The 11,324-nt window shown below is 41.9% G+C and overlaps 1 protein-coding gene across 1 annotated transcript; it reads left to right on the top strand.

The window, feature by feature from the left end:
- The first annotated feature begins 4,947 nt into the window (after positions 1 to 4,947).
- LOC147439869 (uncharacterized) lies at positions 4,948 to 8,453 on the top strand. The gene is made up of 6 exons (XM_086485596.1): positions 4,948 to 5,061; positions 7,135 to 7,146; positions 7,275 to 7,393; positions 7,485 to 7,533; positions 8,282 to 8,351; positions 8,430 to 8,453. Exons 1-6 carry the CDS (start codon positions 4,948 to 4,950, stop codon positions 8,450 to 8,452), a joined length of 387 nt encoding a protein of 128 aa, XP_086341722.1. The 3' UTR covers position 8,453.
- Positions 8,454 to 11,324: the final 2,871 nt, after the last annotated feature.

The following is an 11,324-nucleotide window of genomic DNA, read 5'->3' as shown; positions in this document are numbered from 1 at the left end:
TGTAGATAGTGTTGACTACATTCAGATGATTGGACATAGGGGTCCCTTCTTTCATCTTCAAGTCAACAAGCTTCTTAAGCCAGCATACCTGTGAAGCTGCACTCTGCTTTATCCATTCTTGATAAGCCGACATCTCGTCTGCTACATTGAAGTAAACGCTTTCTGCCAAAGGCAGCATAATGGTAGAAAGGGCCAATTCATCCATTTCGTTCCATTCATCTTCGTCCATATCTTCTGGTTTTATCCCCTTGAGCTTTATAGGTTTTATCTGCTTCTTTTGTACCAACACGTGCCAAATCTGCTTCTTCCACAATGGGAAATTGGTTCCATCCAGCTTTTTGATATTGTAAAGAGCAGTGTCCTGTGATCCAGCCATAGCTACGCTTCACAGTAGTTTAATTTTCTGGAAAAAATTCGACAGAGTTTCCCCTGTAAACTGACCTCTGAACCAATATCAACCTGTCAAATGAACCAAGAAAGCTCCAGATTCTGCAAAAATTTTGGCAGAGTCTCCTTTGTAAAATGGCTCTGGTGTACTAAAAACAGACCAAAAAACAGCTCAAAAAACACTGTCTCTCTAACACTGTAAGCTGCGGGTAAACCTGTCCTGCACCTGTACTGTCTGTCACTGTCCTGTAAGCATAGACTGTGACAATGCCTCAACGGCAGTAAAGCAAAGATGCAATCCCAACTGTCTAACTCACAGTCAATACATCCTAGCTGCCTATCTAAGGGCGCTCGAGGGATCGCTCCAAGACCTGTATCACCGAAAGGATCTCAACATTCGAGAATCCCCCAGCTCAATAAAACCTCACTCGACCCTCAACAAAGGCTGCAGTAAATCTAACAGTACATAGACTTCCCACAAAGTCATACATCCACAAATTTCCCACTATATGCTGTAACCGCTGCAGCGGTTGTTTGCTGCGTGACTCACAGTCAGCAAACCCTCAACAAACATACATCATCTCTGACAATACATCCCATGTGGAAGTACCTGCAATGTCAGGATGAAATCTGGAATATCAAGCAGCAAACACAAGCTACCTGATGAACTAGTGGATGTCGCCTACAGTCTGTGTGTAGATGCGCCCGTGTCGTATGTGACATGCCTCCAAGAACTGTGAGCTGTCCTTCGATGTGTAGACAGCCACAAATCAACACTCTGGGAGTGTTGATATCCTCAGCACCTGCAGTCGTAGGCCGAAAACCCCAAATTTGCAGAGTCGGATCTGCACCCGTCGAGACCACGTAGTCGAAAATGGCCTACGCAGACCTTTGTTGAAGCCGAACGGTGGCCGAGATGACCTCATAATGAAATTCTGAGAACACCAACCCCTTCGGACTCACCCACAGGATTTGGGGCCGTGTCTTTGCCTGTCGAATTTCACTCCAATCTGAGCTGGTGACTCTAGCCTCCGCAGTGCTGCCCCGAGCCTCGATCTGAGCTCTGATACCAGTTGAAGGAGTACGAGCGGAAGTGCGACGCGAGAGAGAGTGCGAGAAGAAGAGCACGACGATATGGTGAACTCGCTAGCTCTACTATAATGTGTAGAGCATAGTGAGTTCTTATTAGGTTTTAACAAAAGAATATGTGTACATACGTGGCGGCCCGCCCACTTACCTGGGCGACCACATTGGGCTTTATACCCCAACAAATGCCTATATTTGTGGGTACAAGAAATCTACACACTCACGTCTACATGATAGTGCATGTAGTGGACAAAACCCCTTTGCCTCTTGTCTAGCTGTAGCATTTCACAGCATCTTAATATCTTTTCACAGTAGATCTTTGTCTGTAGCATGCAAGTACGCCATTCTTGCAATGTAGCTGATGCCTGCTCAAAGCACTTAATTCTTACTCTAGATTTGATGGGCTATGTAGTGTGTGTGTGTGTGTGTGTGTGTGTGTGTAACCCTTGTAATCGTCATCTTGCATCACTAATTTTTGTGTAGGCTCAATTTTCTCTTCCATTGGCTGATCATGACGGTTTATTGTATGGTAGCAGCATTCGAACATGCAGGTGGAATTGCTGGTCCGCATGGACTGTCGAGGCTATGAGCACAGGAAATTTTCTCATGTAGGAAAACGAAGTCTTTTTTAATGTTTTTCATATGAGCAAGTGCTTTTCATACAATGCTTACCATCATGAGCGCACCTTCATTGACATGCACTAAAATCTAACCTAAATCTAAAAAAAGCCAGTCCATCGAACATAAATCTAGATCTAATTTAATCTTAAACTCAAAATAAACTTAAATTTAATCTAATTTAACGTAAATCTAAATCTAATGTAAATAAACCTAAATCTAATCTAACTAAAAATAAACCTAAATCTAATCTAATCTAACCTAAATAAAAATAACTAAAAATAAAACATAAATCTAATCTAATCTAACCTAAATAAACCTAAATCTAATCTAACGTAAATCTAAATCTAACCTAATCTTTAACGTCTCTTGGGATAGTTTCCTACGACGTTAAAACTCTCTTCTTCTCGTGTGTGTGTGTGTGTGTGGGTGTGTGTGTGTGTGTGCCAATAAAAAGAGAAAAATGGTATAACCTTTCTATCACCCAAGTGTGGTAGATTGGTTATGCCATTTCCTCTTGAATAATAGGTCTTGAGTTCAACTCCTCATCGGCTAGATCTTTAAGGTCTCTTGGGATATTTTCTTATGACGTTAAAATTCTCTTCTTCTCGTGTGTGTGTGTGGGTGTGTGTGTGTGGGTGTGGGTGTGTGTGTGTGTGCCAATAAAAAGAGGAAAATGGTATAACCTTTCTATCACCCCAATGTGGTAGATTGGTTATGCCATTTCCCTCTTGAATAACAGGTCTTAAGTTCAACTCCTCGTCGGCTAGATCTTTAAGGTCTCTTGGGATAATTTCCTACGACGTTAAAACTCTCTTCTTCTTCTCTCTTTTCTCTCTCTCTCTCTCTCTCTCTCTCTCTCTCTCTCTCTCTTTCTCTCTTTTCCTCTCTCAATGTGTGTGTATGTATTCTTTGTTTATGCATGTGTGTGTGTGTGTGTGTGTGTTTTGTTAATGCATGTGCTCTCTCTCTCTCTCTCTCTCTGTCTCTCTCTCTCTCACACACACACACACACACACACACACACACACACACACAAACACAATGTGTGTGTGTGTGTGTGTGTGTGTGTGTGAGAGAGAGAGAGAGAGAGAGAGAAAGAGGGGAAGGGAACATGACATAGAGGAGAGAGAAGGAGCATACCTAGCTCTCCTTCCTCTCCTCGTGTGTGTCTGTGTGTTGTGTGTGTGTGTGTGTAGAGAAGAAAGAGAGAGAGAGAGGGAGAGCGTGGGTTACCTTTGTTTGCTTGAGCGCCGAAAACTCAAATATGAGATCTGAGTTTTCGGACGCTCTCGGTTATTTTTTTACCCCTGTCGTCGGTGTCGCTATGGTCGTCGCTAAGTTACTTGTAACTTAGCGACGCCCAAAGGGACGCCGTGGGTTTTCACTTTTGAGCGTCGCTAATGTGAAGTACCTCGTGTAGTGTTTGTAGCAAACATCGAGTGTCTTTATATATTTAAGCCAAAAAGAATCTGAATCTAAATGCAATCATGAAAATTCGGGTGCTTGTATATAAATATCATCGCCAACACCATTTGAAGTTTTTCTTCCACCCCCAAACTCCTCTGCAAGGAGCACAGCTTTATCTATGTAGCGTGCAGGCTTACTCTCGACCAACATGACACATAGGACAGATGATCACCTCTCTCTCTCTCTCTCTCTCTCTCTCTCTCTCTCTCTCTCTCTCTCTCTCTCTCTCTCTCTCTCTCTGCTTTATATATATCACACGTGTAGCTTCTAACGGGATTTATGCTTGGGGGGAACTCAGGCCATCAGATCCACATTTGTAAATTTGGGTAATTTTTCAAATTCGGGATGAATTGTAAATTTAGACCAGTTTGCACCCCAAGTTTTGAACCCACGACCTCCCAAAAAACAAGCCATGTGCTCTAACCACTATGTCCTCATGCAATCATTGAAATATAGGGAATCTGGGTGTGTCATATTGTGAAAGCAGATTGTAAATTTGGCCCACTTCAATGTCGTTAAATCTTGAGCTGCGGACTATTGTCCATATTTTTGTATTCCTATGATAGACTTGGGTAATTCAAAGATGAAATCCATGGATATACTCTCCTTTGTTATCATCATAGTATCCATCCTAATCTTGATCATGTGATCAGGAAAGGATGCTGAAAAATGATGCATCATTTTCTCAGCATCTTTTTCTGATCACTTGATCAAGGATAGGATGGATACTAATGTGACCTTCATACATGGCAATCTTTCCGGTAAACCACATGAACCATTCAAATCAGGCTAAAAAGGAAATCAGACAGAAGTTAAAATAATTATCATTAGTAGTCAAGAGCCCAAAGTAGACATTAAACTTAGTATTCTTTACCCCCATGTATTATACCATCAACATTGACACGCGCGGAAAGTCAAGAATTAGAGAGTTATTGCAGTACACTTTGAGAGATTTGGTTTAGATTTTCATTCAATCCTTTTGCCAGGCAAGGGCTAATAGAGATAGATGATGTGCTTAGCCATGTTTTGAATGGTAGGCAAACTAGATATGGTGCTTGGTACTATGTTGGTTGATATGTAAGTAAAAGTGGTATGTTTGGTGATGTCTAGGTTGATAAGTATGCCAAGTGTGATGCTCTCATGAAAGCAGATACATTTATTGATGGGCTTTCCATCCGGAATGTCGTCACTTGGAATGCATTGATTGCGCTTTAAGCCCAACATAGTCATAGCAGGGAAGCTATGAATTGTTTTAACTGGATGCGAAGGGTGGGACTTTTTGCAAATTCTTTCATCTATGCTTGCACCTAGAATATGAGCATCCTATGCTTGATCATGTGATTAGAAAAGGATGTTTGGAAAATGATGTGACCTTCATATATGGCAATGTTTTTGGGGAACCTGATGAACCATATTTTGAATCACACTGAAAAGGAAATCAGACAAAAGTTCAGAGCATTATCATTAGCAATTAGTAGCCCAACGGAGACATTAAACTTGGTAATCTTAACCCCCCATGCATCATACCACCAATGCTTAGCCCATCTCCACCACTTGCGTACCAGTTTACAATTCCAAAACACATGCTTAAGTGATTCCATCTAACCACATCTACGCATTTGTCATCTCTTCTGCCTTTTTTCTAGATAACTTGTGCAATTGGTAGACCACCTAGCAATAGCCTCCAATTGAACACTGGCATTGTATTTGAATAAACACTTAGTGCCCCATACAAACACTTTAGTCAAGACTATGGCTTGTGTAGTGACCACACTCCATAACATCTTACATACACATTATTATCATGCAACAACACCTGATAGAAATTCCTTATTTTAGCAATTAAGTTCATAATCACGCAAAGACCAATCTCTATGTGCATCCTCACCAAGCTAGAGAGTTTAAGGGTATCTTTAAGTTGTGAATATATGTACATAGAAAATTCCACGCAATTTTGAATCCATGCTATAACTTGAACTCCCTCTTGGCCATCAAAGAGATTTGGGGGGTCTGGTTAGAGTCCAAGTACAATTGGTTAATGAATGCCTTTTCTATGCATAAAAGGAGAAGTTTAACAAGGCAAGAGGTTTTTTAAGTACATGACTCTAGAATGCATGTTCCACCCCTAGGGAGTTCTCTATATAACTAATTCTTCCATTCCATGTAAGATTAGAAGATTAATATTTCACCAAAAGTGTGGATATATCAAACCTTTTTTAATTTAACTAATGAGAACAGTTTTTTCCCAAGGGTTTATTTCATTGCCATGAGAATACACCACAGAAGTTTCTATTTCTACCCAAATGCAATTAGTCCACTCTCTATTAGAGTCAATCATATGCTTAATGAGACAAGCCCTTCTAACTAATAGCTTCAAAAAAATTAAAAAGTATTTCTAATGGCTTCAAAACAATTAAAAGGTTGAAAATTCAAAGATTTCAAAAAGTTCAAAAAACCTTAGGTAGAATCCTATTGATATGATTTAAAAATAAAAAAATAAAAAAAATCACTACCTTACATAGCCCAAAGAAACTCTACCTATATAGAGTAGTGCAAAGAAATTATAAAGAGAATAAAATACTAAAAGAAAGATAAAGGAGAAAAAAAGTACTCCACCACTTCTTTTTATATGAACATAAAAAGTCTTTTGACTTTCAATTTCAATGGGCTTTTCATTTTGTACTACTTTTCATTTTGTGGGGTTTTTTGTTTACTATACTTACCCTTCACTTATGTATTTGTAATGTTTTGAAAGGATTCTTATTTTTCATTGAGGGCTTTCCATTTCTTTCCCATTCAACCTTTCAAGGTTTCATCCTAAAGTAATAGAAATGTTTTTCCTTTTTTTGAGATGGGGGGAGACCTACTACTAGCTAATGCATGTGTGGTTAAGTTAATGACACAAAATTCGATGCTATCTACTAACATAATATGGCGAAAAGGGAAACCCTTTACACTTGTCGCAATCTGCGATTTGAAGGTTAAATTCCAAAACTAAAAAAAGCCCCTTTGCACGCGATAGAGAGGGGGACAGAGAGAGCCCGGGCCGTACTAGTTGTAACAATGGGGAAAAATGGACCTTTCTATTCCTTTCTTAATCCTTTATATCACAATCTGGGACTTATCAAGAAGCCGTCCTGTCAGTGTTAATTGGGACCAACTGATACTTTCTTAGGCAGCTCAGGTAGCACCTTGCCACACCTTGCCAGCTGAACTGAGCGTGAGGCGGAAGACTTGGACTTGGGGTATCAGGTGTGGATATGGGTTCCATGGCTACACCTGTTGGGTCGAGGGGTGGGTAGTATGGATTTAGCGACTAATGTGGGTGGCAATTTGGCTAAGATTAATGGAGAGGTGCTAGGTGTTAGGCTTGAGCTGACGGGTGATTTTGTAAGGACCTATCCATCGACGTATGAGTGACTCGCTTAAGCCACAGCGGCGCAAGGGGAAACAGAACATGACTAGCTGGCCAAGAGTGTATTGAGCGTGTGTGTGAAGCATATCATGATTCTTTTTCTAGCGGGTTTGGGCTGCTTGCAGGTTTTTGAGGAGTGTTGATCGGACGAGAGGCAGGGTTTGCTGCAGGTGGGTGTACCAATCCATCGCATCTTTCGAACTACTGGGCATGTGGAGGGTGCTATTGTCAAGTGGGGGAATGGGGTCAAGGCCATAGAGGGCTCGAAAAGGGCTGATTCTTGTTGAAGCTTGTACAGATGTATTGCATATGGAAAAATGGAGTCCCAAGGTTGATGCAAGGGATCTACGTACATTGCGAGCATCTTCTTGATTGTGCGATTAAGGCGCTCCGTTCGTCTGTGGATGATACAGTGAGGTGAAATTTTGCATTATGCCTAATCTTTGTGCCGGAACTTTGAGTGTATCACTGACAAATTGGCGTCCCTGGTCTGAAATGATGGATTCAGGGCATGTGTGGCAGAGGACAATTTTGTGGAGCAAAAAATGGCCAACAGTGTTTGCTGTCGTATCTGGAATGGGGGCTGCTTTGCACCAGCGAGTCAAGTACTTGGTGGCAATGACCTGTTACCATTGACAGTTTGGGGAAAGTGACCCATTATATCCCAACCTACTAGTTGGAATGGACGCGACATTGATATTGAAGATAAGGCACCTGCTGTGTGATTGGGGCTTTTGATTTGCTGACATGTCTGACAATGCATGAGTGTTTTATAAAGAGTTTGTCTCATGTGTGGCAAAAAGAAATGGTTACGGAGATTGTTGAGCATGCGGTTAAAACCGAGGTGACCAAAGAGTGGGTGAGCATGGAAGTAAGTGATGAGGGTGTCTTGGAGGGCTTGGGGGACACAGAGACGAGGTTGATGATTGGGGTGGATGTAATAGAGTGTATTATCCGTAATGAGGTATGTATGATGTAAAGGGTCCAAAGGGTGAGAGCGAAGATGGAGAAAAAGCTTTTGATTTTGGGGGTCTTGGTGTTGGAGTTGAGTGAGTTGAGCTGTGTTGAAAGGGAGGTCGTGAAAAGGGTGGGGAAGTATGTAGGAAGGGAAGTGTGTTTGAGTGTTTTGAATGTGGTGCATTCGAGACTGGCTGTCGCCAGTAGTGTTGTGTTTTCCTTTACAGTATTGTAGATGAAATGTATACTCCTGTAAAGCTAATGCCCATCTGTAGAGGCGGCCAGGTGGGTGACTCTTCTTGAGCATACCTAGAAGCGGCTAATGGTCTGTTTGGATTGTGATGACAGTACCATGAAGGTATGGATGAAGCTTACCAAATGCCCAGACTATGGCGAGGAGCTCCTTCTCCATTGTCAAGTAGGTTTTTCCAGATTTTGTGAGGCCTTGGCTGATGAAATAGATTGGGCGCCATTGATTCGACTCATGTTGTTGTAGAAGCACCGCTCCAATACCTGTAATGGAGGCATCAATTTGTAACACAAAAGGTTTAGTGAAGTCAGGAAACTTCAGGACAGAAGAGGTTTGAATCAGCTATTTGAGTTGGGAAAAATTTTGCTCACAATGGGAGGTCCAAAGAAAAGGTGTATCTTTAGTTAACAGTTGTCGGAGAGGGTCGAAGATAGTGGCTAGCTGAGGGACGAAGCGTAGAGAGAAGTTGACCATACCCAAATATTGTTGAAGGGTTTTGACTGACACAAGAAGATTTATAAATTTTCTCCTGTAGGAAAAGGGAGCCTTTTTCAATGTTTTTCGTACAATGCATAACATCATGAGCTTCTGCTGGGGAGGCACCGCATATCTAGCTAGGTACGATTGGGGGCAGGGGACCCTCGGCCCCCCCACCGGGCCGGCGGTCCCCTACCCCCAATCGTACCTAGCTAGGTATGCCGTGCTTCCCTCACAGAAGCTCATGATGTTGAGGTAAGTCACAATGTGGGAATTATTGTGAGAATTTGTCCAAAACTTCTTGTGTGAGGTAGGCCTAGGAAAGTGCTAAATTGCAGCGATCTTCTCTGATCCATCTATATGCCTTTGGCAGAAATGAGAAAACCTAGGAACTTGAGTTGTGTAGCACCCCATCTGCATTTCTTGAATTGAAGCTGTAAATTGTATAGTTGGATATGTGAAAGCACCTAATCGAGTCCTTTGGCAGTTTCTTTTAATGTGGCCATATGCGTTACACGCATAACATCTTGGGCAGTCTTGTGTATCTCTATCTGGTAATCACCGACGGTGATCGTATTGTGCATTCTAGACATCATTGTCCATCGGTGTGGGCAGCAGCGGAGTGTCTAGAAGTGGTTGGTTCAGAGGGTTTGTGGGAGGGGAAATGGAGGGTTAAAATATCTGTCTGAGTACTCACTTCTGTCCGCTAGGCAATTAAAATGGCTTCATGGTAAGATGTGGGTCCTTGATCTTGGACTTGAGGGGATAGATCAGCATGAAGGCGAGGCCAAAGAAAGTATAATTTCATGTCTTTTGACATAGTGGGATCAGCCCTAAGCAGTAAATGATTAAATTTAACAGCGAATTGCACCATAGGTTCACATAATTATTGTTTTAGCTGGTGCAATTGTTGTAGGGCACTCTGTGTGATATTGTGTTGTGCAAAATTTTGAACTAAGAGTTGCTTTATAAGGGGCCAAGAAAATTGCACCTGGTCTGTTTGTTGGATGAGCCATGTTTCCGCAATGCCGTCAAGTAATATGCGGACTTCCAAAGCCTTCCGTTCCGTATCCCAATTGTGATATTCGGCCACATTGTCAAAGTGATCCAGCCATGTAAGAATGTCTTCTGTAGGTAACCCGGAGAAGGACTTTGGGCGGACCTTACTGTCAGAGCGTTTTTCATGTACCTGCTTTTGTGCTAACGTGCCCACTAAATGTTGATTTGTAGTATTAATTTGCATAAGCATGGAAGATATGCACTGAATATGTGCTTTAAGTGGGAGATTTGTGGTGGTTTTGGGTTCTCAGGCTGCATAGAGGCATCTTGAAAGTGGGGCGATGATAGATTTGTAGGGGATCCTGGGCGACTCATAGTGATTCGAGAAAGAAAGCTGAGTGTGGGCGTGAAGAAGAAGGAAAGCTGGGAGGCCCAAAAAAGCGTCATTGTGGGAAGAAAGAAAGCCTCGCGGGCCACATCTCCACCAATCTATAATGTGTTAGACACAGTGGGAAAAAACACCTCTTGTGTTGAGCACATAAGCACAGCCAACCAGTGTGCAGTCGCCCACCCACCGTTTGCAGGGGCATAGGCTGATGTGGCCACACCTTTTCGGGTGAGGGTTGCTGATCCAGTCACCAAAACAATCAAGCCCCGGAATTCACAGCCAGCCAGCTAGCCAGCCAGCCAACGAGGGTTTTCCTCTTGTTCAACACAAAAACGCCTGTTGTGCTTATGTGCTCCTCTTCTTGGGTGACAGAAGGCAAACCTGTGAGCGACTGTGATAAACTTGCAGGCTGAACACCCACTAGGCTAGATTTCCTAAACGGCTTTATGTGCTCAAGTCTGCCTTTCAATTCCTTTTCTGGGACACTTATCAAGAAGCCATCCGGTCAGTGTTAGTTGGGGCCAACTGATAGTTTGTTGGGCAGCTCAGGTGGCAGTTAGCACATGCCACACTATTATAAGAGCAGTACTAACACTATTATAAGAGCAGTACTACTTCTGGATTTTGCCCATAGAAATCTTCCCAAGCGTGACAAGTACAAAATGTATGGAATGAGGGTGCCTTGTACAATTCTCATTCTGACACGTATTGGCCATTCCTCATAGTGCCAAGAGGAAATTTTCCAATATATATTTTTCATAACATAGGTCTAGAATTGCTTTTGTCTAACATACACCCCCACAAGATAACCCACATGCCCAAATATAGTAACTTTCTATGTTCTCTTCCCATCCCAAACAAGTGCATGAAAGTAAGATGCATTAATGTCAATCAAAGCAAACTTCTTAAAATCAAGATGCAGTCCTAAAGCCAAGGGAGAACAAGTCAAGAAAGGTGACCTATATCTAGCAACATTATAATTATTTTCTTGTAGAAATAGAATTTTGTCATTCGCAAAACCCTTTCCCACAATCTATTTATGATTAACTTTGAACCCTTCAATACTACTAGATTTAGATAGTTCATCCAAATAGGAAAGGAAGGGACGATAAGCTACAACATATAATAAAGGGCTTGTTGGATAACTTGGTGTGATTGAGGCATTGAAGTACATTGGTTCAATGAATCTACCATTTACTATCACTCTAGAATATGCATTCATACCAAGCAAAGAAATGATATGCTAGTTCTAGGGCCAATCCCCATCTTGCCTAGAA

The sequence above is a fragment of the Adiantum capillus-veneris genome, chromosome 16, assembly GCF_014529385.1.
Source record: "Adiantum capillus-veneris isolate H3 chromosome 16, ASM1452938v2, whole genome shotgun sequence".
Classification (NCBI taxonomy): Eukaryota; Viridiplantae; Streptophyta; class Polypodiopsida; order Polypodiales; family Pteridaceae; genus Adiantum; species Adiantum capillus-veneris.
The sequence above is the reverse complement of the archived record's forward strand: the minus strand, read 5'-3'. Positions and strand labels throughout refer to the sequence as shown.